This window comes from Cannabis sativa, chromosome 1 (assembly GCF_029168945.1).
Source record: "Cannabis sativa cultivar Pink pepper isolate KNU-18-1 chromosome 1, ASM2916894v1, whole genome shotgun sequence".
In the NCBI taxonomy this organism is placed as follows: Eukaryota; Viridiplantae; Streptophyta; class Magnoliopsida; order Rosales; family Cannabaceae; genus Cannabis; species Cannabis sativa.
Genome location: NC_083601.1, coordinates 2255869 through 2283719, shown reverse-complemented (window position 1 = coordinate 2283719; position 27851 = coordinate 2255869). Strand labels below are relative to the sequence as shown.

The 27851-nt window shown below is 32.9% G+C and overlaps 4 protein-coding genes across 10 annotated transcripts; 3 read left to right on the top strand and 1 right to left on the bottom strand.

Moving 5' to 3' along the window:
* The first annotated feature begins 10085 nt into the window (after positions 1-10085).
* LOC115705521 (uncharacterized Rho GTPase-activating protein At5g61530) lies at positions 10086-14216 on the top strand. 2 transcript variants are annotated; one of them, XM_030632863.2, is made up of 10 exons: positions 10086-10243; positions 10808-10920; positions 11000-11262; positions 11697-11759; positions 11855-11873; positions 12196-12294; positions 12443-12520; positions 12662-12906; positions 13195-13357; positions 13776-14216. In XM_030632863.2, the coding sequence occupies exons 2-10, from the start codon at positions 10860-10862 to the stop codon at positions 13919-13921; spliced, it is 1137 nt and encodes a 378-aa protein (XP_030488723.1). In that variant the 5' UTR covers positions 10086-10243; positions 10808-10859; the 3' UTR covers positions 13922-14216. The 2 variants fall into 2 exon arrangements, with proteins under 2 accessions (XP_030488723.1, XP_060958422.1); XM_061102439.1 differs by having other exon boundaries at positions 10240-10542.
* LOC115703655 (transcription factor DUO1-like) lies at positions 14031-15200 on the bottom strand. The gene is made up of 2 exons (XM_061102445.1): positions 14730-15200; positions 14031-14648 (listed from the first exon to the last, which is right to left on the bottom strand). Exons 1-2 carry the CDS (start codon positions 14970-14972, stop codon positions 14373-14375), a joined length of 519 nt encoding a protein of 172 aa, XP_060958428.1. The 5' UTR covers positions 14973-15200; the 3' UTR covers positions 14031-14372.
* Positions 15201-16181: 981 nt separating this feature from the next.
* Positions 16182-19676, top strand: LOC115708063 (probable isoaspartyl peptidase/L-asparaginase 3). Of its 5 annotated transcripts, XM_030636235.2 has the most exons (7): positions 16182-16625; positions 16795-16966; positions 17238-17302; positions 17409-17798; positions 17879-17937; positions 18909-19013; positions 19112-19676. In XM_030636235.2, the coding sequence occupies exons 1-7, from the start codon at positions 16566-16568 to the stop codon at positions 19350-19352; spliced, it is 1092 nt and encodes a 363-aa protein (XP_030492095.2). In that variant the 5' UTR covers positions 16182-16565; the 3' UTR covers positions 19353-19676. The 5 variants fall into 5 exon arrangements, with proteins under 5 accessions (XP_030492095.2, XP_060958405.1, XP_030492096.2 ...); XM_061102422.1 differs by lacking the exon at positions 17238-17302 and having other exon boundaries at positions 16315-16625; XM_030636236.2 differs by lacking the exon at positions 16182-16625 and having other exon boundaries at positions 16890-16966; positions 17398-17798.
* A 1591-nt stretch (positions 19677-21267) lies between these two features.
* On the top strand, positions 21268-27400 carry LOC115706113 (ceramide kinase). 2 transcript variants are annotated; one of them, XM_030633639.2, is made up of 13 exons: positions 21268-21819; positions 22287-22445; positions 22507-22674; positions 22758-22850; positions 23725-23817; positions 24026-24227; positions 24336-24362; positions 24554-24638; positions 25240-25389; positions 25974-26075; positions 26324-26656; positions 26806-26872; positions 26956-27400. In XM_030633639.2, the coding sequence occupies exons 1-13, from the start codon at positions 21619-21621 to the stop codon at positions 27091-27093; spliced, it is 1818 nt and encodes a 605-aa protein (XP_030489499.2). In that variant the 5' UTR covers positions 21268-21618; the 3' UTR covers positions 27094-27400. The 2 variants fall into 2 exon arrangements, with proteins under 2 accessions (XP_030489499.2, XP_030489500.2); XM_030633640.2 differs by having other exon boundaries at positions 21269-21819; positions 22287-22421.
* The last annotated feature ends 451 nt before the right edge of the window (positions 27401-27851 follow it).

Sequence of the window (27851 nt, the reverse complement as noted above, 5' to 3'; positions counted from 1 at the left end):
GTACAAGAGAATTAAGATCATACTATACAAATAAAACTAGTCCGTAGTGTATTAAAGTATGAAATCTTTAATAAGGAATTACTAAGTATAATTTACTAAGCATTAAATGGTAATGACATGTCACTACCACAAAAAATAACATTCTTGTTGGTCAAAACATTGATTATTTCAACAAGTGACGCTATTGAAATTGAGTGTCGGTTCTATACTAATAATATTAAACACTTTTAGCGCCAGTTTATAACAAACGTTAAGTATTAGTGTAGCATTAGTTATAAACTGATGCTAATAGACTGTTTAAAAAAACAAACAAACTAGGCCGAAGCCCACTAACTCTATTTTTGTAATTCTCTTCTCTTCTCTCTCTCTCTCTCTCTCTCTCTCTCTCTCTCTCTCTCTCTCTCTTAATTCAATTTTTATCTCTCTACTATCTCTCTTTCTCTCGAATTGGAATCAATCACCACCACCACCACACGGTGTCGACGACTAGATCTTTGGTTTAGAGAACGACGGCTGGACAGGCTCAGGAGTGCGGATGAACGAAAAGGGAGGATAAAAGTAAGTTTTAGGTATTTATTCTCTCTCTCTTTCTTATGAAGCTTGGATTGATCCTTTTATGGGTGGGGGTTAAATCATTAATAAAATTTCATTTTCTTTTTATAGTATTGAATTTTTAGTTTTAACTTCTTCAAATTGTTATGAATCTCTTATTAGTAGTAGCTTGCAATAGATTGGCAAATTAAAGTCATTTCCCTTCTCCATATTCTTATTCTATTATATATTCTTCTTGCCTACGGTTTATTATTACAATTTTGTCTATGATTTTTTGGTTGCAGATTGGTGGTGGGCCGGTGGTGTAGAAATATTGTAGTTTTTTTTTTTTTTTTTTTTAAATATTAATGAAAATCTAATATGTATGTGTTATCCTAAAATTTGCATAAGGTGACGTGGTCCTCTCTAGGTGACAAGTGAATCATTTTTGAGTCTGGATGGCATATACCTCCCTTAGTATGTCGCCCGATTAAATTACTCATAAGATACTGCTTATTTGAAGAATACGGTAAAGTTGTCGCGCATAGTAAACAATACCATTCAACTAGCGACAATTTCACGGCCACTTTGCATATGTAGCCCAAGGTAAATGTGATAGAGTGCCTTAAAGATACTTTATTCCTTTATTTGTCAATTAAATTCCTATTTTCATGGAATTTTCACACGTAAATAATGTAATTGAGGAAAGTAACTAGTTTTCCTTGTTTATTCTTTATTTTTTTGGGGGAAACCTAATGAATGTAATTCTTCCTTATAAATAGTAGAGCTATTTCACTATTTAGGGATCTGAAATATTATTTTTGAGAGAGCACTTACGCTGCTAAAATCTCTGTAAGCTTTCGAGAGAGATCAAGAACTTATTGCTTCTCTTCTCACGAGCAATATAAGTAAAAAGGGAGTAAGCTATTACCACCATCACGGGGCCAAACCTCTATAACAAATATGTGTTCTTATTTTGATCATTTGATATTTAAATTCTATTGCTTCTAATCTCTTTAAAGACTCTGGGTCGTTGACTAAAAGAGAGATCAACATTTTAGTGCTTTCATTGAGAGCAAAGAACACAATCGTTGTTTTGATTCCCTTCAAAACACACGAAGATGGTTGTGACAATAAGGAGGGGTAATCCCAATAAAATAATTGATCTAATGGCTACATATCCTAATGTGTGAACTCCAGCAAATCAGAAAGATATAGTGAGGACAGATCCCGATCCAACCATTTTTCAGCCTTCAAGGGGTCCCCAGACGGCAGCTTAGGACTGACGACCCTTTTGACTAGATTCACACCAAGCACGCAAAAAACTTGAATATTTAGTACTCATGCCGAGTAGACTAGTCAAAGTACTAAAAATCCATTTGTTGGAGATCCTCGAGTGGTCATTGGTAATGATATCAAGCTATAAAATTTATGAGCAGCTTTACGGCAGATGGAAGAGCATACTAACACTCTTCACTGTGATCAACAAGACACCTGAGCAACCGTGAATTTGGTCTTCGAGCAGCAAAAATACCAATTCCAAGAGTGGATGGATCAATGGATGGAGATTATGAGACCCAGTAAGAGGCAATTGACAATCGCTCTAGGCAAGCGACTGTGCTGATTAGGCGAGCTTATTAGTTAACTGGAGAATAATCAGTGGAAGATACTTCAGTTATATAGGATCCGAACAAAAGTACATACGTCTATATCCCTAACTGACCATAGTATGGGCCAAGAGAATGCTGACCAACAACACTCATCAGACCCAAGGTAATGGACCGTCCAATCTGAGGCCACAGAATTGAACTGTGGAGCACACACTAGACGAGCAGGTTTTACCAGTCTATTATATTGTTTTTTTTTTTGAAGAAAACTTTTATTATATCTTTACTACTATATTTCTTCATTTTTATTCATGTGTATGTTCTATTGCTACACAGTAATTAACGCTTTTTAGAAGGACGGTGTAGTTGGTCTTTTTGCTATCAAGGTTCGAGATATTGTTAACCAATATAGGAAACCAATCAAAATTTCAAGAGTTGACATTAGAGTGGGTAATTTAGTTGTGCTATCAGATGCTCTCACAATTGTTCAAACTTTCTCAATCAACAAAATTCTTCTAGATTGGTATTTTATTACTTTTTTTCATTTAATTTTATTAAAGATTATAAATTATATTGATTAATTTGAAGTTAAAAGATGTCGCACATAAAAAATAATTTTCTATTTGATGATAGAGTTTGATTACTACAAATATTTATCATTGTCAAAGTAGTTTACACAAAAGGTAAACCTCTCAATGTTTCTTTCTTCTAATAGAGAATCTCTGTAAATTTATTTTGAAAATTTAAATTCATGTATGATTTTTTATATCACTTCAATACATTGATTTATATATTTCTAATTTAGTATATAGTCATGACCAATTTTATGTAGTTGTGTCTAAAGTCATCATAGAAGAAGGATAAAAATGACGATGATGAGCTGGAATACCCAATATGCACAAAAAAAGTATTTTATAATATTCTCTTTATCATCCACAAAACAAAAATTAATATTTTTACAATATTTTAATTAAAACTCCTCATTTTAATTATATATTTTACTAAATCAATAGAAAAAGATAAATTTAAATATTTGATTATGGAATAAATTAGTCTTATGGATTATGACCTATCATTTCATCATTACAAATTAAGATACAAATTTAACATCCACATAATTTGTTCAACATTTTATCTAAATATTTCATATTGAAAATTTTTTACTTCTACCATTTTTATAAGTCCTTCATCAAAAATAGATAATGTTGTGCAATCCTTTTTATATTTGTCATCCTACATACATTTTTGTAAAGAAGAAGATATGCATTTCAACAACTATACAAAACAAAATATAAAATCTTTCATAAATAACACATAAATGATTTGTAAATTGTTTATTTTTACTCAAGAAAAAAAATGCAAATAGTTTTTTACATAAAATAAAAATTACGTTATTAATTAATTACAAATCCAGTTTATTAAACTTAAAAGTGTTATTATTTTCATTTACTTATTATAATTCCGTAGTTCTTAAATAAGAAATAGTCTAATTTTAGAATTATAATTGATTAATTAAAATTAATTAACTGAGTATGCAAGCAGTATTATCTCAACTAGTGAGAGGACCATGGGTCTATATAACCGAGCTTTCAATAAGTAGATCTAAAATTTACCAAGTAAATTCCCTAACTTATTAATTCCGCCTTGCGCCACTATCGATTTGGAATTGAATAGCACTCTCAATTATATAGAACGCTTTATATGTACCACGATGTAGATACGTTATGATTATCCATTGTTACAATCCTAATAGTCAAAGATCCTCTATAGATGATCTACACTGAATAGGAACAAATTTACCGTTATACCCTCCAATGTATTTTATCTTTAAAACACTTAGCTACCTATAAATGATATTTCAGTAAACTAATATAGTTACTGAAATGAGATCTCAATCATTTATCGCTATCAAGCCAAGCTCAAAGGAAATCATCGTTTCACTTCTAAATACCTATAGAAGCTATAGATTCCATATCTATAATCAACACTCCCACTCTATTGAACTACCATGTCCTTAATCTGTATATCACGAGAAGATCCAATTGGTCGACTTTAACGAACAAATTGAAGAACATAAATAATACAATTAAGGGCCAGCTTGGCACAGCTGTGCTGTGGGAAAAAGCAGCTGTAGCTGTGCTGTGAGAAAAAGAAGTTGTAGCAAAATTGTAGAAAAAAGCTGAGCTGAGTGTTTGGTAAATTATAAATTTTAAAGTACTGTGAGTTGTTAAGATCTATTATAATGATAATGATAATGTTATAATTTAGTTTATTATAATCACAAATATGTAAAAACTCATTTTATATAATATTTTATTTTTTTTTTAAATATTTTAATTTTTTTTTTCAAATATAAATTTGTATGAATTTGATAAAAAAATAATTTATAGTATTTGTTTATTATGTTTTATCAAATGTGAAAAAAAAATAGAAACTCAAGTATATAAGAAAAATTCTAGGTTGATGTTGCTTGTTAATATTAAAATAAAATATAATTTATTTTTTTTAATAAAATAAGAGATTTAATAATTATTTATTTTATTATAATTAGTTTATTTAATTTTTTTTTATTTTTTTAATATGTAACAAATAAGTAAATATGATTTTAGTACAAAAAAAAATTATTATAATCTTTTAATAAAAACAATTTTTTCTAAAAGTTGGGTTGGAGCAGCTTTAGCTTTTAGTTGTAGCTTCTCCAAAAATTCTTCAAAAAGCTGTTTTTGACTGTTTGCCAAACACATTTTTTTCACAACTTTTTCAAAAAGCAGCTTTTAGCTTTTTCAAAAGTTGTGCCAAACGGGCCCTAAGTTGAACCTAATCATATCAGGATTAAGATCCATAGACCTAAGATCAACCATTAATATTGACTTAGAAAGATATAACGATAAGTTTATGATATCTTATCCAAGATCAATATCGGTCCCTTTCAATGTATACTCCATACATTTGATGCTGGTAAACTTTACCAATGTCCTGGAAATGACATAACACTTATCCAAGGTGTAAGTATACCTTATCGCTGATTATTATATTAGTCTAAATCCAGTGAACTGACAAATCATGGAAATTAAACTTTTGAATATATAATCATGATTATATTCTATTGTGCTGACGACACTATAATCATGAACAAATATATATTTATATATGTTCTGGACTTAATAGAATTTATACATTAAACATAATCATGAAATAAATCATGTGAACCATGCAGCATAAAAGTGATTTTTGATCTTTATTAATTAGTAAATCTGATTATATTAAAATAGGTTTTGTTTAGGGCACAAAACCTAATAATAGTTTGTTGGGTTTTGTACCCTAAATAAAACCCATTCTAATATAATCAAATTTACTAATTAATAAAAGATCAAAAAATCATTTTATGTTACATGGTTCACATGATTTATTTCATGATTATATATTTAATGTATTAATTTTATTAAATCCAGAACATATAGTTATTCATGATTATAGTGTTGTCTACATAGTGGAATATAATCATGATTATATGTTTTAAAAGTTTAAGTCTCATGATTTGTCAGTACACTGGACTTAAACTGACATGATAATCAACGATTAAGTATACTTACACATTGGATAAGTGTTATGTCCTTTTTAGGGCATTTTCAAAGTATGCTAGTATCAGAGATATGGAGTATACATCAAATTGGACCGATATTAAACTTGGATAAGATATCATAAACTTACCATTATATCTTTCTAAGTCAATATCACTGGTTGATCTTAAGTCTATAGATCTTAATCGTGAGATGGTTAGGTTCGATCTCAATTGTATTATTTATGTTCTTAGAGTTGTTCGTTAAAGCTCGGACGGTTGAACACTTACATCTTGGGAACATGATAGTATAATTGAGTGGGAGCACTAATCATAGATATGGAATCTATAGCTTCTATAAGTATTTAGAAGTGAAACGATGATTTCCTTCGAGCTTGGCTTAATAGAGATAAATGATTGAGATTTCATTTCAGTAATTATATTAGTTTACTGAAATATCATTTATAGGTAGCTAAGTGTTTTAAGGATTAAAAAATATTGAAGGGTAGAACGGTAAATTTTTCCCTATTCGATGTAGATCATCTATAGATAATCTTTGACTATTTGGATTAGAACGATGTATAATTCATATCGTATCTATATTTTGGTACATATAGAGCGTTCTATATAATTAAGAGTGTAATTCTGAATCTATAGTGGCGCAAGGAGGAATTAATAAGTTAGAAAATTTACTTAGTGAATTCTAGTTCTACTTATTAGAAGCTTTATTATATAGGCACATGGTCCCCACACTAGTTGAGATAATACTGCTTGCAACCTCATTTAATTGGTTTTAATTAATCAATTATAATTCTAAAATTAGACTATATTTTATTTATGAATTTTTACTAAGCAAGGGCTTAATTGTAAAGAAAAAAAGATTTGGAGTTTATTTGTTAATTAGGAGACTTTGTATGGTCTAATTAATAAATAAAATAAATGATAATTTTATTTGATAATTAATTATAATTATTAAATAAATAGTTTTGACATTTATAGGATTGAAATTAGAAAATATGGCATTATTGAAAGAAAGATAAGAGATTGAAATAAAGTGGCAAACTAGTGAGGCCCACAAGTGTGGCCGACAACTTAGTGGTTTTTTCCTCATTATTTTATTCTTTTAAATCCATATAATTAAATCCTAAACCCTAGTTGAAATACTATAAAAGGAACATGATGCTCTCATTCTCATCCAATGCACTTCAACCAAATTAAACCTAGTTTTTCATTCTCTGACAACTAGTAGATGAGAGACTCCTTTCTATAGGGATTTTTAATCCTTATCATTGTTCTTCATATTTGAGCCTTTAGTGATAGAGTACCATACCCACACATAGCAAGTCAAGTACTCAATTATAGTGCGGAAGACGTTGGTTAACCAAACCAAAGGAGAGAAGGAGATGCAGGCTCAGATCTTGTTATTACTCTGCAACAGAAAGGAACAAGGGTTAGAGATCTGAGCGGAATGAGTCATATTATTTCGCTGCCATCAATATAAGGTTTTCTAAACTTTTATGTGTTTATTCTATTATTTAGAGAATTCATATTTAGGGTGTTAATTCAACATACATGTTAGTAAATCTAGATCCTGGTAAAATAAGTTCCAACAGAATCCCCATTGAAGTACTTGACTATAAATCGGTTCAAACATGCTTTCTCTTGAATTTTAGACTCAGTAGGTCCAGCAAAAAGTTCAGCCCAATCACCAGAGCAAACTCAGCTCAGCTGAATCTGCATCTCTTCTTTGCAATATAAAAGTGCACTTTGTCTTCCTTATCCAACTTGATCTTGTGCATGAGCAACTAATGGATAAGTGCACTCAAAAATTGTAATTGAACAATTGATGGATAAGTGCACCCAAAAATTGTAATTGTGCTCTCTCAAAGAATTACTTGAAAGAGGATTCCTTCACCCTTTCCAACAATTTGAATTTCTCAAATTTTAATTTTATCTTCGAGTAATACCAACTACCGTCAGGCCAAGTGACACGATCGGTGTAGTGGTCTAACACTGAAAGTATAATGCGTGGAGGTTTTGATGATTGCAAAAACAAGACACGAAAGTAGAAGTTAGACATTCTGTTTAAAGAGATCAGACATATATCGAACATGTCGGGCCCCATCGGACACAGGCAAAATATCAAAAATTCACAAAAAAAATAAATAAGATACCATTGGACACAAATATCAGACCTACATCGGGCCTATCAACCACAGTTAAAAATGATCAATTAAATAAAAATACAAATACCAATCGAACAGACTATTGGACCCTACATCGGGCCTATTGGACCTAACACAAAAACATAAAATTGGACCCCTAATCAGACCACTATTGGATCCTACATCGGTCATATTGGGCCTAACACAAAAACATGAAAATGGGACCCCAATCGTAGCACTATCAAACCCTACACTAGGCCTAACACAAAACATAAAAAATGGATCGATAGAGCCAAACGGGCCACTATCGAACCCTACATCAAGTCTATATTGGACCTACGTCTTCAACCTTAATCCTTTTTCAACAACAGAGAAGACATCGGGTCTGCATCAAGATTGTATCGGGCCTGACTTAAAAAACTAATTTCTTGCCGAAAACACAAATCCCACCAAATTCAACCTTAAATCTAACCTAAATTCACAGATCACAGAGATTTAACCATATATATAAATCAATAAACCTATCAATAATTTCATTCATTTTAATCCTAAATCATGCAAAAATTCAATTAACATAAATGAAAAGGGGAGGGAGCGAAATCTTACCTTTGACATTGTGAGCTCTGGTGGCCGCCGGTGCGAGATGCCGTGATTGTTCGAGTGTTGGTCGTGGGTTGGAGAGACAGATGTGGTGGTCGTGGCCGCGGTAGTGGATTGTTGTGGGTCGGAGAAGCCGTGGTCGTGGCTGCAGTGGCAAGGCGACCTTCTTGGGTCTGAGCGAGAGAGAGAAAGAAGGAAGGGAGAGGCGGGTGTGTTCAAATGGGAGGAGCAGTTTTTAATATAATGACACATTAACTTATCCTATAAATTTTGATACACTTAGTTTTAGTTTTAGTGTATCAATTTTGGTCCAATAAATGCATAATAAATCACATTTTACATTCAAATAAGCGAATAATTAATATGCAAAAAGAGTCATCACAGATATAGTTGACTAATAGTGAGAGAATCACTGAAATATACCACACTACTTAACATGACATACTACAATTCCCATAAATGAAACTTAAAAAAGATCTTGTACGTTAATAAACGACATTATCTGGGTTTTTCATGGCATAGAAATTAGATGCGCGACCAAATTTGCTTATAGCAGCAAGACACTTACATAGTGGTGTAATTAAGTAATATGTTACATAATCTAATATTTAATTTTACCAATTAATACCAAAATATTGTTGAACATTGCTCAAATCTTAAACATGTCACAATCTACGAGTCATGCCATGCCAAACGCGTGTGGGTAGTGATCAGCTCACCAAGCTTTTAATATTAAATTATTAACTACTTGTGATTACATGCTTTCGTACGTGCACCTGGTTTTATTAGTTACCAGTACCACTTACCATTTTTTTTTTCTTCTATATAATATGTTCTATAGAATAAAATTGCTTTTATTATTAATTACTTGAGATTACATTCGAGTTTCGTGCACCTGGTTTTATAAAATCAGCATTTTTTTTAATAATATATTGATGATATTTTTTTATTTATTTATTTAAAGAAGCCGATATTCCCATTTCAAAAAAAAAAAAAGAAAATATTCCAATTTATACGTGGATTGTTGGAGCTTAGTGATATGGCATCACATTCACATAAATATACGTACGTATTCTAAGCAATTTTCATATGAATATTTGGATTAAAAATAAAATAAAAAAGAAAACGGATAATGATTGTTGACTTTGTATTTTTCTCTGTTAAATCGTTTTCCATTAATAAACCCATTGAATATTATTAAAGTCATTTTCATTGGAGTAAATATCATATTAACCAATTACCATCACAATTCAATCAATCTGATTTAATTATTATAGACTAATCAAACAAATGGTCATTGCCAAAATACAAATAGTCAATGAGTTTACTGATTCATAACATTAACAAAGATTTTAATTTCAACAAATCTAAAATTATTGATTTTTATAATTTTACTATATTAGTTTTTCTTAGATATTCGAAACTGAACAATACGAAAACAACAGGCACAAACAGTATTGACGAGCCACGTCATCTATATTCGCGTGGAGCTCTTAATAATCCAGATAATCACCGAAAAAAGAGAACTGTTCTTCTCCCAAAAACAGCCCAATCCACGCCGATTAGCAACTTATTATGACGTGGCAATAAACTATTGGTGGACCTACTCAAGTAATTGTACGACCTACCGCACCGAACCCGTGCTGTTCTCTAAGAATGAATATCTCTCAAGGCCTAACGACTTTTCGAGACTCTCTCTCTCTCTCTCTACAAACATAATAATAAAAGTTGTCCTTGCTTTTTGAGTATTTCGGTCTCGCTCCAGCTTCTTTTCATCAGAGGTAATTATCTTTCCCCAAATTCTACAATTTTTTCGTCGAAGCTAGGGTTTTGACGTTACGGTTTGTAACTTAGTATTGATTTTGCTTGGCTTTTATCTATGTAAATGAATAAAAAGCAGTAGAAGAAGAAAAATGGTGAATTTAGATAGCTGTTTCGCTACAATCTATGGATGATTATATTTGATTGGTTTATTGCTGCTGCCGTTTGAAATTTAATCTCTTCACTTCAATCTGTTGTGTTTATTTTCTCGGTTTCTAAGCAGCAGACTAAAAAGTTGGTGAATAGTTGAAAAGTACCGGTGAGAAGAAGATTTTGTTTGTATGTATAAAAATATAGATAGATTCCTTTTTCTTTCCTTAGATTATTATTAGTTTTGAGCTTGGAGTTTATTATGTTATATGTAAATTAATCGAACAACGATTAACTGTGTGGTATATAATATAGAGCTTGACTGAATTTAGTATTATGCTATTTCTGGATTGAGTAGAAAGTGGAAAAGAACTAGTTTTGATTATTGATCATATTGTAATTTGTAAGTTTGATTAAAGGGCTATTCTGGACAGGCTTGATTGGTACTTTTCTTTAGATTTGACCCTGGTCTCTGTAACTGGTCCAATGCCGTCTCCTATCTTGCCTCAGTGGCATGATAAGGCTAGTGGTTTCTTTTCTTCTTCAGGTACCTAATTTTGTGATGTTTATGGTTATTCTTAGGTACCCCTTTTGTTGTTTTATATTTATTTTTGGTTTTAATGCAGGGGTAAAGCTTAAAGAAGCCGGGCAATCAGCTGGAACATTTGTGGGCGAGGTTGCAAAGGATGCAAAAGGTAATGTTGCAGATGTGGCAGAGCGAGTTGGCTCGTTGGTGAAGAGTCGATGGGCATTTTTTCAGCAGCCATCAACAAAACATGCTGTGCAGGAACGTCTTATATCTGCAGCTGCTACTACTGGTACATTGTTTAGGAAAAGCATCACAGAGACCAAAGAAAAAGTTGTTGTTGGGAAGATAAAAGTTGAGGAGGTAGTTTTTTTGCCAATATTTTGGTGAATTAAGATGTCATCCATGAATTTCGTCTACCCCTCTAACTATTAGTGTTTATTTGCAGAAGTTAATACTTAGCTTAGGCTAGGTGGTCATTTGAACTTAATTTATTGTAAGCTCTGAACTTTAAGGCCATTTTACTTTGTTACATAGGCTCCAAGTTCTGGATTTGTTTACATGAGTTACACAATCAGTGGCAATGCTTTAAATTTTTATTAGTTACATAGGTTTCCGTTGTGAATTTCTTGCATATAAGCAGTCCATTCAGTGGTATGAAAACAATGTAAATGTTTTAAGAGAACATAATTGACTGCTACAAATTCATACAAACTAGGGTGGTTAAAAACTAAAATTTGGTTTGTCTGCCTGTCAATATAATCACTTATACATTGTAGTTGGATAATTTGTAATAGGTGGCAAAGAAGACAGCACAAAAAAGTAAAACTATTCTGACTGATATTGAAAGATGGCAGAAGGTATAAACTTAGACACTGTTGTTATCCTTTATTTTATTTGTCAATTGAATTATTTTGCGTGTACTAATGATTTTGCCGTATGTTTCTATTTGCAGGGAGTAGCTAGCACTGATGGTAAGTACCATAACTAGATGGTTACTTCAATAACATGTTTATTTCTTATCTGTCTAATTAATGTTGACTATTTTGATTAATGAGAGGCATAGTGCATAAGGTTAAATCTAGGTAGATGATGGATTTCGGGAAAATTGGCAGCATGTTTTGGCTGTTGTAAGCTAACCTTTTTGGCTGTTCCTGATATAAATTAAATACAGAACAGTGTTGTATCTATTCTTGACACTATTGCAAAGAATCAGGTCATAACCTGCAGTAAGTATTTTGTATTACTATTTTGGACTATGGAAGTTACATCATTCTTCCTTTGTATTTTTTTCAGTATTTGGAGTCCCAGTTGAGATTCTTGTACAAAGGGAACAATCCATGAGACCCATTCCCAACATGTTGGTCAAATGTGCAGACTATCTCATATTATCAGGTAAATTGATTAAAGAGTTGAAAATAACTGTAGTTGTTTAATCAATAACATTCACGTACTTATAGACATATACATGGAGAATGTATCAATTCAAGTGTGTACTACTCAACTCGAGCGACATTTGCTTTTTCACTTGTTTGGTTTTTAGGTCTGAATACGCCAAACCTGTTTAAAATCGAGGGAGATAAAAAAGTCATTCAACAATTGGTTTCACTTTACAACCAAGGTAATCTTAATACTTATTTTGTTTTCTTTTCTAAAATACAAAAGCTCATCTTCCTCTGCCGTTATTCAATTGAACTAATATGATAATAGTGTGCTTTTTCAAAAAAACAAAAATGCTAATACTGGTGTTTTATTGTATCAGACTCAGGTGCATCATTACCAGACAGTGCAAATCCTGGTGATGTAGCAGCTCTGATCAAGTATTACCTAGCTAGTCTTCCTGAACCGCTAACCACATTTGAGCTCTATAATGAAATAAAAGGTGCTTGCTCTAGCATACATGAAATAAGAAACATATTGAAGAGACTTCCAAGCGTGAACTACATGACCCTGGAATTTATTACAGCACTATTCCTCCGTGTTAGCCAAAAGTCTCTTCTTAACAAGGTAGGAAGCTTTTCTCTCTCAATTATAGGCTGGACACTTCAATATTCATTTAAATTGATGCCTAATAAAGAAGAAAAAACACTTCCCAGGAAGTATCGGTTACATTTTAGATCTTAATGATGCATATAGCATCAGCTGACTAACCTTTTAGAAGGGGCTGCTTTCAAGAGCAAAATCTTTCTTATTCTGCTTAATGCCAAGAAATTTACCTTCAAGCTGCAAATATAATATTCTGGCCTCTGAATACTTATTCAATAAGCATGCTCAGTAAATTTTATTGTGATGCAGATGGATGCGCGAAACCTTGCAGTGGAAATGGCACCCATTATAATTTGGCAGAAAGGAAGAGAACCTGACATGTATAGGCAATATTGGATTCAACCACAGAAAGGTCCTTCCAACCATAATTTGGAGCCCCAGCCCGTTTATAGTGCATGGGATCTGCTATCAGGTAAGAGGGTTTCAATAAAAAAATAAAAAAAAATCTTGTATAGATTTGTAAATTTGCAATTCTTCTTGTACGGTAAATTTGCAATTCTTTTATAAATAGGAACATAGTTATGGAAAAATAATTTTCTGGTCTTTTACGACTTCAGTTATGAAATCACTGAAAAATTTCTCAATTGTGTTTTTCTGATGTTTACTTTAGAATGTCAAAAAGTTAGATGAGATTGCTTTCTTATTTTAAGGCAGGAAATAAATTATTTCTCTTAGTTTGATCAAGAAATTTGAGTTGCATAAATGACTACTCTTGCTATAAGATAGTTTTAAAAGGCATAATGATGTTTATTTTTTTTAGTGAGTAAATTTTGATTCACATTCTTTTTACATACATAATATTTTCTTTTGTTATCTATAATGCCTTGCAGACGAAGGTGAAGCTGCAGATGCATCTTCGCTCATTCCGTTGGATGATGGTGTGCCGGTTGACTTTGGTGCAATTGAAGTTGTTCAATGCCTCATAGAACATCACAATGCGATTTTTACAGATGCAAATGAAACGATTTGGAAATGATTTCTATGAGCGTGAGAGTGAAGTGGTCTAGTTGAATTGCCTGATCTTAAAATTTTCAAAATTTGGCGAAGGTGATCCCTGCTCTAGGGTGTTTGATTTCGTTGTGAAGCCAGGGAATGTTAGTGAAAATCAGCAACTTTTAGTACATAACATTAGTTTGTCTTGCATTTTGAAAGAGTAGTGCTACTGTTTACTGGTAGAGAAAAAGTCCTTGCTATCATGAAAAAAAATTCCAGTCTTCTAATCACTAACACAATTTCACTTCTAAATAAAAATGAAATTCTAAGAAAAAAAACCTACCTGTTGCAGTAAAAGTAGCCATCAGCGTTGAGCAGAACAAAGCTTTTCTTTTTTAATAAATTCAAATACAAATTGATGAATGAGTTAATGTTGCCATATCTGAAAATACACAACAATAGTAAGTCTTCATGACCAACACAATTCACAACTTCTATGGGTCCGAAACAGAATCAAAATAGTCAAGCATGTCTTGAGTCAAATCATCAAAAAAATTGCTGCTTTTACTTTCTCTAATTAATACACTTGGATCATTAATGAAACAAGAGCCAATAATGCCACCATCATCAACCATAGAAAGTTCCGAGTCCAATTTTATAACGTTTGGCTTCATCATTTCAGGCAATGGTGCCACCACCATTCTCAACTCTTCAGGCTCCACGTGTGAGCAGTTTGATTGATATGATGGGCTACTTTCCGGACTAGAATCCTGAAAATGTGAAAATTGCTGAACATATATTAGAACTAATATCATAGAAGTGAGTAGATGTAGTAGTAAATAATTAAGTACCTTTGGAAGTTGATGAAGTTTCAATTTGGTTTTGTGAGACTTCTTCAATGGAACTGATGATGGTCTGCGATGATGATTAAGCCTCTGCAGCTTCTTCTTCCTACTACTCCAGAAATTCTTTACATCATTGTCTGTTCTTCCAGGCAAATATGTAGCGATTTTGGCCCACTTATTCCCCACCTGTGCTTGCAATTCTATGATTAACCTCTCTTCCTCTGCTGAAAACTTACACCCTCTGCACATTTTTAATATTATTAGTTCCCAAAAATCCAGAAAAAAGAAAGAAAAGAAAAAGAAGAGAGTTGAAATGAGTAGTTACGTCTTCAAGTCGGGTCTAAGTTTATTGACCCATCTAAGACGGCATGATTTGCCTGTTCTAGGCAGTAATCCTTTGGATCGAATGGAGCTCCAATCTCTTGGGCCATTTTTCTTCACATGATTTATCAGTACTTCATCTTCTTCAGCACGCCACGGCCCTTTTCTTATGTATTCTCCATCACTTCCTCTCTTCATTTTTCTTTTTAATAATAAATTATAAATATAAAACCCAAAATGAGTATATTATTATTCTAGTGAGGGAGATTGTATAGTTAGTTACTGTCGTATACGGTTCACTGACTCGTAAATTTGATGCATGTTAATAACATGGCTTTATATGCAGGCACTAACCCTCTCCAGTAATCTGATTTGGCATCATTTTATTGGTGAATTGTAGTAGTACGTGAAACTTGAAAACCGCTCGTTTGTTATTCCCACTTCAACAACTAACGATTGTGACGGTTAGTGGTCTTCCCACACGATCTTCTGAACTTGGAACTATATCCACTTCAAACTTAAAATTACGGCATCTGTAATATATCCACGTGTCTTCGGTGTCGTTTCCTCAAGTTAAAAACGACGTAAGTTTAATTAAACGACAGAGTTTAATTATTCAGGATTTCAAATTGGCGTCGTAAAACAAGATGAAAGCCTTTGGAATACAGGGCCGACCCTGAAAATATATGGCACAAGACGAAATAAATTTAAAAGAAAGAGTATTATAGGATTTGAACCATGACGTTGAACATTATGGATTCCTCCTCAACCAACTAAGTTATGAATATTTATTATTTATAATACACTTAATTTTACTTAAATAAAAGCCTAATAATTTTTTTTATTTTTTTATTTTGGGCCCCCGAAAAGTGTGAAATTCTACAGCGGCATTTTATGCTGTGGCCCTGTTGGAATATATATATGTTTCATACCCTTTGAAATGTTTTCCTAAAATATATTGTCTTTTTAATCCAATTTGATGATTTTTAATTTGCTTTTTTCCGAAGCATAAATCAATGCCTTTTCTATGTTTGTGATGTATTTTTCACATGTTTCTATGTTTTTTTTTTTTTTTTGAGGAAATAAACACATGTTTCTATGTTAATTTAATACTTCAGAATACGTTTGTACAATACTAGTAGGTTTCAGTTTTCTTTTTCATTTTCTTTCTTTCTTTCTTTCTTTATTTTTTTTTTTTTTGAAAAAGTTGTTTTTCTTTTTTAGAATTTCAACAATTGTTGCTTTTTTAACTCAAAAAAAAAAAAAAAAAACAAAACAAAACCAAACAAAACAAAACAAAAAAACTCAACTAATGCCTAAACAGAGAAAAACGACATTGTTTTTGTTTGCTCTGTTCTAGCCCGAGAACGACAATATTAGTTGAAAACGACAGCATAGTTGACCATTGCCCATTCGCAGCCATTTGCTGCCGGAAGTAGGAATCTCACACTCTCTCTCCCTCTCCGACTAGTGAGAAGTGCTCCCAATTTCCATCTGCTAAGCTTCTCCGCTGGGCCTTCCATGGCTTCCAAATCACTGTTCTCTGCACAAATCCTTGTCCATACATCACTACTCTTCCTGGTAATAACACCTACTTCTTCTGTTTGCCCCTTTCGGAGGAAAAATGTTACAAATTTTGATTACTTATTTAGAAATAATTAAAGAATCATTAGGAATTGTTGGTCTGTTCTGATTTGAAGTCTTTCTATTTCATCATAAACCCACTAATGATCCATTATGATTCCATCAGGCATTAGGACATGAAATTGTGAATTCAGAGGTGTACCCTATGGTGGTGAGCACATGGCCGTTCGTGGAGGCTGTTAGAACTGCTTGGAGGGCTGTTGATAGTGGGTTTTCAGCTGTGGATGCTGTCGTTGAAGGTTGTTCCGCTTGTGAGGAACTCAGGTGCGATGGTACTGGTAAGTCATAAGTGCTTCCCATTTTTCTTTTTTAAACTATAAAATTTTCTATTTTGTTTAAATGTAATCTCTAGCTGTGTAAAATTGTGATTAATTTATTAAAAATTCTGAAGAATGGCTCTTCATAGACAAAAGGAATATCATGAAAATTTATACAATTGGATCTTATCCAACTTTCAAGTGGTAAGACAATGATAACCCACAATACAGCATGTTTCATTATATTCCTCCTTGGTTTTAACTTGAACCGTATTTTGTAAGATATGAACAGTTGGGCCTGGTGGGAGTCCAGATGAGAATGGAGAAACTACAATTGATGCTTTGGTCATGGATGGAGTAACTACCTTTTACTTGTTCATTCCTTTCCATTTTTGGCTCTCTGATATTTGTTTTTTCTTTGAAAATGATATGTATTTTATGTTCCTTTTAAGAACATGTGTAGGTGACAATGGAGGTTGGAGCTGTTGCAGCTATGAGATATGTGAAGGATGGAATAAAAGCTGCTAGGTTAGTTATGCAACATACTGGACACACTTTGCTTGTTGGAGAGAAAGCATCCGCCTTTGCAATTTCAATGGGACTTCCAGGACCAACAAACCTTAGCTCAACAGAATCTACTGAGAAGTGGATCAAATGGAAGCAAAATCATTGCCAACCTAATTTTTGGAAAAATGTTCAACCTGTAAACAGTTGTGGCCCTTATCATGGTAAGAAGGACTATAGTCACAGGACATGTTTTGAAGCCTCTCTTCTGCCGGAAAAATTCAAGTCAAGTTTGCCTCGAGTTGGTGTAAACAATCATGATACCATATCGATGGCAGTTATTGATAAAGTGAATCCATAATCATTAGCATTTTTTTATTACTTTTTCAAGATAATGGTTTTTGTAACCTTACCTATTTTTTCATCCAGTTGGGGCATATTGCTGTTGGTACATCAACTAATGGCGCTACATTTAAAATTCCGGGGAGGTAAGTTATATTGAGCTAGTTGTTCATACTTGATACTATTTTCAGTCTTTGTTGGTTTACAATTTTGATCGCTTACACACAAAACATCTGTATATTATATAAAGATATAATATTTATATGAAATCTAGGTTGCTTAAGTGAAATGTAACTGAGAGTTTGAGATAAATACATATAAATCTACAAAATTTTATTAGCTTCCTTTTGATCTAGGCAGAGCCAGCTGCTATATGCGGTGTCTGTTTATATTTTCATTAAGGCTTAAAAGAATATTTAACTGTAAACAAGTTAAACAATATCACCCAAAATTCACTCATGTTCATATCTGAATAAAAACAGTTTATTTATGTTCGCAATTAAATTCTCTAAATAGATTATTATTTACTTCGATCTTACTTACACCTACCAAAATGAAAACAAGGGCTCTTCCCGAACCATCTTCCATAATTTTTAGTTCTCTCATTGTTGCTTTTTTTTTTTTTTGTTAAAAATAATGTGAATATATGTCACTGAAAGATCTTGGTAATTTCGGAAGTCTTCAATAGTTTGGTCACAGTAGTTCTCAAGTTCCGACTTATTGATCATTTAGAAGTTTTATCTAGTTATAAGTATTGTGTTGAGTTTGTTTGATATGTATTTTGGAACTTATGTCAATAGAATATACCATCAGGATCTCTGAAAACTTGATAAGATGAAAACAAAAATTAAACAAAAAGGAGCTCTTGAGATTTTTCTCAAAAGTGTTAGGAGTTCACAAAAAAGATGTGAATAACATTAATAAAAGAAGTATCTGTAAAACAATTTCTAAATGACTTTGAGAGGATGATGAAATATTTTCTGTCCACTTGAGTGGGCTCCCGATCAGCTCACTATAGTTATATACCAGTAAGTGAATTGAGTTTGAGGTAACAAGTTCTTAACTCATTTCTTAGAAAAGATCACCAAAGACATGTTTTTGTGTAATGCAAATGCAGGGTGGGTGATGGACCGATTCCAGGATCTTCATCCTATGCTGATGATGAAGTTGGCGCCTGCGGAGCAACAGGGGATGGGGATATTATGATGCGCTTTCTTCCATGGTAGAAAAAAATGCAAAGCAGAAAGAGAAAAGAGTTTCTTATTGTTAAGTTTTGAAGTTTTTTTATATAATCTCAAAATGGTATTCATCTGATTTCAGCTATCAAGTAGTGGAGAGTATGAGATTAGGGATGGAGCCTAAGCTTGCAGCTAAAGATGCAATACGTCGAATTGCGAGAAAGTTTCCAGATTTCGTTGGAGCTGTTTTTGCCATGAACAAGAATGGTGTACATGCAGCAGCTTGCTCTGGATGGACATTCCAATACTCAGTAAGGAGCCCAGAGATGGATGATGTGAAGGTTTTCACCGTGTATCCGGACTCCACCATTAATAGTAAATAATTTTCTTAAACTCAATTAGTGTTCATTAGTTCCTTTTAATGTATGGAGGCTTGTTAATAGTGGTGGAACTATAAACGTTGTATATTAAGGAGGGACACTTTCAAGAACTTGAGAGCTTTTATACCCATGCCATTCATTGTCTTGATCTTGAATTTCATCGATTTTCCTATTCCAAAAAATAAGAAAAATCCAATGAGGCTGCACATGTGGACTTTTTAGATGGTATGAAACAATCACAAGAAACTGTATTATCAAATTGAGAAATGTAATCAGGAGTTAATGAAATGGAATGGAATGAAACTGAATTAATTTTTATTTTATTTATTTATTTGGCTGCATTTATTTGTTTGGTTTCATTTGATTGTTTGTAATCAGCACTTCGGCATTGTTTGTCTCCCGCTGAGGAGGGTTGCATGCTCTTATTTGGGTGTATTGGTTGAGGATTGTAAAATGTGACAAACTCTATCTCATGTATCTTTGTTTTTTTTTTTTTTTGTGAAACATGTTCTTTTTTTTTTTTTATGTTAAAAATGTCTTAAAATTTAATTTGATTTAACAAAATTCTACCCTTCATTTAAATATAGGAATCTCATTCCGTTTTGAATTAAAATGAAAATTATTTCATTGCAAGGATAAATAGAAGAAAAAATATTTTAATGCAGGAAAAAAGATATTAATTATTAATTTATATATATATTTTTCGAGAATATATTCATTTACTACTTGTTATGGCGGGCTGCTACTAATTTTTTACCGACGAAAACAGGACTCCGCTCTAGATATGTGCCGGTTGATGCTGTTTGCCCTGTGTGCAAAGACACTGACGCCAAGGCATGTTGGCAACGGTTGGCTGCTGGTGTTAATCTGACAGCAGTTGGTTCTTTTGCCAACTGGTTTGCTTCAGTCCTACAGCAGGTAGATGAGGAAAAACGAAGGCTAGCTGCAATGACGTGTAGGGCGATATGGAGGCATCGTAATGAATTAGTTTGGTCTGAGAAAATTCCCACGGTTGAGAGCGTTGTTCATTTAGCTAAAGCCCTCCTCACAAATTGGACTCGGGCTCAAGATACAACTATGATTCCCACTGCTGCTTTCCTTATAGATGTAGATGGAGATGAAACATGGATCAAACCAGCTGTTAATACCTTGAAGATTAATGTTGATGATGCCATTTTTTCAGAGAATGGAACTTATAGCTTCGCGGGGGTAATTAGAGACGAAAGTGGTGTGTTGGTAGAGGCGTTTAGCTGCTATCGTTCAGGAGTGCTGCAACTCGAAATGGTGGAAGCCTTGGGTGTTAAGGAGGCGCTGAGTTGGATTAAAGCAAAGGATTGGAAGGAGGTTGTCATTGAAAATGATAGTTTTACAGTGGTGCAAGCGTTACGTAGTTCTCTTCCTATGGTTTCATACTTTGAAAGTGTTATTTCTGATTGTAAGATGATGTTAAATGATTTGAGAGATGTTTCTGTCAATTTTATTAGACGTTCTGCAAATAGTGTTGCTCACTTCTTAGCTCGAGCATCCTATTTAGTTGGCGATTGTGTTATCAGGAGTAATGATGTTACTCCAGATTTTAATCATGTAATCACTATGGATTACAATTAATAAAGATGATGATTTTATTTCAAAAAAAAAAAAAACTCAATTGGTATCTCATATTTTTAAATTGTATACATTTAGCACTTTAAAGTCAAATTTAATTAATTTAACCAAACAAATTTAATCAAATAATTAAATTTGAATTTAAAATTCATAAAATTTTAAAATACAAAATACAAAATAAATATTATTAAACATACAAGTACTTAACTTTTATTTAGAAAAATTAAATAGAAGGTATCAAAAGTCTAGACACCCATTTTTTTTTTATACATTTTAAATTTCATTTACTTTTCTATTATCATTCTCATTCCTTCAAATATTTTACTATTCTGTTCCAAAAGAAATCTCCTTCATTTCTTGGGTAAAAAGTCACCATTTTCAGCTCATTCCACATTCCATCTTTCTTTTAATTGGTTCATACGTGAATTTTGTTCAGTATTACAGTAGAGAGATTCTGATTTAGATTTGATGTCATTGTCGTTATTTAACTGACACAATTGTCTTGTTACACCCAAATGTCCTATTTATTTATTTATTGAATGGGTCATGAGATTATTCAAAATCAGATTTTGACCCGACGAAACCCCTTTTACAGAATTCTTTAATTCAGATTTCACTTTTCAGAGAGTGATGCTAAATAAGAAATTTGGGTTTGAATTGAGAGATGGAACATGACGGTGACGGAGATGGCGGTAGTAGTAGTAGTAGACCAATTAACATATCCCAGCAGCCACATGAACATGATGCGTTTGTTGGTGAAACGTCGTCTCTGAGCTCGACCGTCTTGTTGGATCATGTTGGGGAAGTCAGTCTCACCTTTAACTCAGATGGGTTATCTTGGAAACTCCTTGGATCTTCAGATTATGTAAGTTTAACTTTTCTTTCTTAGTTTTGTTCGCGGCATTTTCTTCAATTAACTATGATTTTCACTAGATAACTCTACAATGAATACACCCACACATATATATATATATATATATAAATACATATATTTGTATATGTTCGCAGCTATATATACACATGTTTGTATTGTAAAGTTATTGTAACATCTATTATTATTGTATTAACTTTGGCTTGCTTCGGAATCACCTTATTTGGGATTCAAGGAAATCTATTATTTGATAGAATTATTATTTATTAATCTGATTAAATTATCGTTAACTTGGAGTTTGCCTTCGAGTTCCGATAGTTGATTAGCCGGACTGATGTAATTGAGCTGCTTTTCTGTTCAAAGTTCCCATTTTTCTGTTGTGTCATAGATTTTGTATAGCATAATTTGATATTTTCTCCTTTTTAACTTTTTATGTTAACTATAATGTTTTGATGGAACAGAATGAGACAACTTGTTTGGGCATAACATTGGGTTCAAAGTTTGCAACTGAGATCAAGTTCAGTGATGTATATGCTGCTGAGTTTATCAATTATGGTATTGTTCATGGAGCAAGTATTTTGGTTCAGAACTCTGAGGTTTGTTCTATTGTTCGACTTAAGGTAGTCTTCTTCTATCTATAGTCATTATGTTTTCCAAGGCACTATTTTCACATTGATGCAGATGTACCGCTTTACAGTGCATGGTTTTGAAAGGTCAAAGACTCAGCCTTCTGTATGGGCCTTGGCTGTTTATACGTTTGGTCACAAGGATATGCAAATATGTCAAATGTGGGCGAATCAAATTAATGATGCTATAAAACTGGAAGTAGAGAGGCCAAAGAATCTTATGGTATGTTTAGTAAATCGACATGGCCTAGAATTTTATGTTGTGCTTTCTCCAGGATATTCATCTTTTTCAGCTCTGTATGACAGGTTTTCATTCATCCAAGGAGTGGAAAGGGCAATGGCTACAGAATCTGGGAAATGGTGGCTCCTATATTCTCACGTGCTAAAGTGAAAACAAAGGTAAAACCTAGCCTTTTTTTTTTTCTCTTTTTCCCAAGAAGGTTTGCAATCATGATCAATATTTCTTCTAATATTGTATGTGGGAATCTGATAGACTCCAAGTAGAGATCCTCAAATCACTAGCAAAAAAATTAGGCTAAAACTGAGACAAATTGATGGTTTAAGGAAGTAGAAAATAGGCAAATCTGAAAGACCACATGAGAACAATGAGGTGTTCAAGAGACCTCAACTCTCCCTAGAGCAAAGCTCTTACAAAATGTCACTCAACATGCCCCTCTCGCATTATTCCTACTTTCTTATATATACTATCTTTTCCAGCTTATCCACTACCCCAATTACCCATATACCATCTATTACTATTTTACTATCAATCTCCGGGTCTTTCATAATCCACGATAGTTTATGACATTTAACCATTCAATTCAATTGGAGAAGACGTTGCTTTTTTTGCAGGGATTTTGACAATCCCTATTGTGTAAGCTATGACCAGTTACTGAATCAACTGTTTCTTGTTTCAGTATTCAGATACTTAAAATCCTTCAAATTTACAATCTTGAAATTTCAGAAGATCACAGGAAAAGTGATTTTGAGTTTCCTTATGTTTAATGCAGTCGCAGAATTTAGGCTTTTAAGATGGTTCTTATTGAATGTTAAAGTCCCCCAAGTTTTTCTGCTAGCTGATGGGATAACAGAATCATATGCCTCTTTAAATGGTTATCAATTTTCCCTAATAGAATGCTTTCAAAAAAAAAAAATTCCCTAATAGAGTAATCAGGATAAAAAGGCCCAGTGGATTGTCATACTAAACTAACTATAGTTTATTTGGTTCTACATCTTTTCCTTTAAAAGATTTTACCTTTCTCCTTTTCCATAGGTGATTGTGACACAAAGGGCAGGGCAGGCATTTGATGTGATGCAATCTACTTCAAACAATGAACTGAATCTGTATGATGGAGTTGTTACTGTTGTAAGTAATAATCTTCCATGTGACTGCTTGTATCTCCATCTCAATGTGTGATTTTTACTAGTACCCTTGATCCAAAAATACAGTAAACAAATTTCTGGTAGTACAGATATTTTAAAACTTTCTGGTTTTCCAGATTTTTATCCTCAAATTCCTATTGATTATCGGTTCCTTAACCTTATAATTAGTTTTCCAATTGTTTTGATTTCAGGGTGGTGATGGTTTCTTCAATGAAATTCTTAATGGGTTCCTTAAATCTAGACATAAAGCCCCATTCCCCCCAGCTCCTTCAGATTTTCCTCATTCTAATGGAGTTCTTGATAGTTCTGGTGTTAATGATCTGAACGAGGTAGTTGCTGAACCTTCTCAGAATGAAGACCAGTCTCCTCTTCTCCCAAGTTCAAAACATAATGGTCTGGGGCTGTGAAACTGTCATTTGCATTAAAACTATGTTTCCGTATTAATCAAGCATTGGATTCGACTTTTATCTAACACATTAATAGTTATATATGATATTACAGGAAGTCAAGATGCATCCTGCAGCACAGGTTAGATAAAATCTGAATTACAAACTGCACTTGTTTCTTACAGTGAAAGTATTCAAATATATAATGCATATTCTAACCTTGTTTTCTTTTTTCTTTTCCTACACATATACATTTTGAAATCTTTTTCTTAAGTAATGCTTAAATCCAATATCTTTATTTCTTTTTTCCTTGCACCTTCTTAAACCTGGCAGACCAAGACCCTGATTTGCTCCTCCCAAATGAACGATTTAGATTTGGAATAATTCCTGCAGGTTCAACTGATGCCATTGTGATGTGGTATTTTCTTTTTTTTTTTTTTTTTCGTATGCATTGCATATCAAAGCATGGATTTGTGATTTATGATTTGTCCTCTGTCCGTTCAACATAACTATCAATTATAATTAACATTTAAGGTTTTAGGATTTGTTGATATTGTGTATTCCTCCTACATTGTCTTTCTTCACATCTCTTAGCTTTCCTTAGCAAAAGCATGTGCATTAGTCAAAATATGGGATATTCCATTTAAAAGATAGATATCATAATAGTGTGATATTTTGTCAAAGTCTAGACTTTTTTCTCAGGTATTACTTTGTTTTTTGTTGATTCTGTTTGGGCTATAGACCTTGTCATAAAACATGAAATGAGTTCTTACATTTCTCTATTTATTAACTTTAATATGTTAGAGCATAATTTAAAATTGATAGAAATTTGTCAAGAGGAAATAAAATCTAGATTACCCAAGCGCTAACATACCAATGAAGCTTGCAGAAACAAAAAGTATGATAACTGGTAAATTGACAAATGACACTTGATTGAGTGAATTGCTATTATATTTTTGCAATGATTTGGAACTAAATTAAACTTCAAATGACTATATTGCTTGATTTTTCTTTTTCAGTACCACTGGAGCTCGAGATCCTATTACATCTGCCTTACAAATTGTGCTGGGTAAAAGGGTGTGCCTGGATATTGCTCAAGTTGTAAGGTGGAAATTAACATCCGTGTCAGAGGTTGAACCTTATGTACGCTATGCAGCTTCTTTTGCTGGGTACTTCCTCATTAATATCTGCATAATGATTCAAGGGGTTCTTATTTACATATAGTCAAATCATAGGGCTGATAAAATCTGCTGGACCTCTCTTCCTAGAGAATCTAGAAGTAACTAAAATCAAAACTTCTGAGCTAAAGCAGTGGTCTCTTTTTAACATACTGTGATCACATGCTCTATTAGCAGATTCATGTGGCATTGGCATAGTGACTTGTCTCTGCACTTCTTTTTTCATTAAGGGTTAAGGTGCCACTTTTGTTCTCTCTTCCGCATTAAAATTATGATCCCATATTCATCCATGTCTAATCCTGTAATTTCTTTTGTGGTGTTAGTTTGTACTTTCTTAATTTGGCAGATATCTTCTGTTACAGAGTGTGTTATGAACTTATGATCAATGGTCTGTACTTTTTTCATGATGCATTAAAAGCTATCACATTACAAATGCTGGTTTATCCATGGTTAATAATTTGATCCTCTGTCAAGCACACACCATTGTGGTCATGGAAAGAGTTTATGGCTTGATTAATGAAAACCTGAGGATATTCCCCCCCGCCCCCCCTAAATTCTTGTTCACATTGTGTTAGGTATGGGTTTTATGGAGATGTCATTACAGAGAGTGAAAAGCTTCGCTGGATGGGCCCTAAACGTTATGATTATGCTGGAACGAAGGTGTTTCTAAGGCATAGGTATGTGCTGGTTTATTTTGCTTAACTTACCAGAATTTAGCTAAAATGTTTATGACATGGTACTGTGACTATATGAACTTCCTTGTCAATTCTCCGGAAGATATACAACTCAATCGTAAGGATTTCATACATGTATTTGGTCCAGGATTCTTTATTAAAAGATACATGGTGATTTGTGACTATTGTGATTCAAAAATATCATTTAAGATTTATAACATTTTCTTACTAATCTATTCCATATGGTTCAGGTCATATCAGGCTGAAATAGCATATCTGGAAGTCAAAAGTGAAGAATCTGGTAGCCCAAGTGTATCCGAAAGAGTGATCTGCCGTGTAAACTGCAAAGTCTGTAAATCAAAATCAAATCGTGGGAACAGGGCTGGCTGCCACTCAACGCCCTACTCACATCCAGGCGAAACACGATGGCTGAAATCCAAGGGGCGTTATATTAGTGTCGGTGCTGCCATAATTTCAAATCGAAATGAAAGAGCACCAGATGGTCTGGTGGCTGATGCACACCTTTCAGATGGTTTCTTACATCTCATATTGATTAAAGACTGTCCTCATGCTTATTATCTCTGGTAAGATAAAGACTCCATTTTCAACTACTATAATGTAGAACACTGACTACTGCCTATGTCAGTAAATGACTGATTAATTACCACATTCCTTACTGAAATATCCTTTTACTCATGGATTTTGATACCATGTTTGACTTACGCATATGCAGGCATCTGACCCAGCTCGCAAGAAAAGGTGGAAAACCGCTCAATTTTAAGTTTGTCGAGCATCACAAGGTATGTCTTCTCTCCCGGCTTTGATTTTCTTGTGTTCTCAGGTCATTTCTTTTTGGTTAAATATTTCATCATGTTGGCTACAGACTCCTGCATTTACATTTACTTCTTTCGGCAATGAGAGTGTGTGGAATTTGGATGGCGAGCGCCTTCAAGCGCACCAATTATCAGCTCAAGTATTTCAGGGTCTTGTGAGCTTGTTTGCATCTGGTCCTGAAGTCTAACAGAGCTTGTAACCCTGTGAAACGTTACAGAGGAGTGAAATGTTAATTTTGTTACCAAATTGGTAGTTTAGAATTCCATGATCTTATTTGTATTCTTTCCTTGCCCCAAGGTTGGGGTTGGTACCACTGGTAGGTAGTGGTATGCAATGTCAAACTTCTATTATCTACAGAAGATAAAAAGTCTTTTACTATGCTGATATCTTGAGGTCCTGGGGGATTATTCAATAGTTATATTAAAAATGTAACTTTTCTATGACTTACGATAACAGGTTATTAATGGGTAAAAAAAATTATTTTTAGACTCAAATTAATTATAAATTTAAAATAAATTAATTTTTTAATTAAAATATTAGGAATTACCCTATATTGGGATATATTATACTTTAACTTCTTTTTTTTTTTTTTTCTTTACGGTTTGGATTGCTCTGGTGGTTTTTATGTAGGTTGCTATATGAATTTAAGTTGTGATATAAGTTGCTTCGTTGGTTTCTATGTAAAATTTTATAAAAATACAAAAAAAAAAAAAAAAAAAAAAAAAACTATTTTAATGTGTAAAGATGAAAAAACTCCTAAAATATTTAATAAGATATTTTCCGCATCTAATGTTTATAAATATTTTTTAAGAAAATAAATAAAATCAAGTTAGATTACAGGTAATTTATGAATTATTTTTATTTAATTTTTAAATTAATCATAACTGTTTAATAATAATCGAACAACTAAAATAGATATAACCACCGTAATTACATATTTAATGT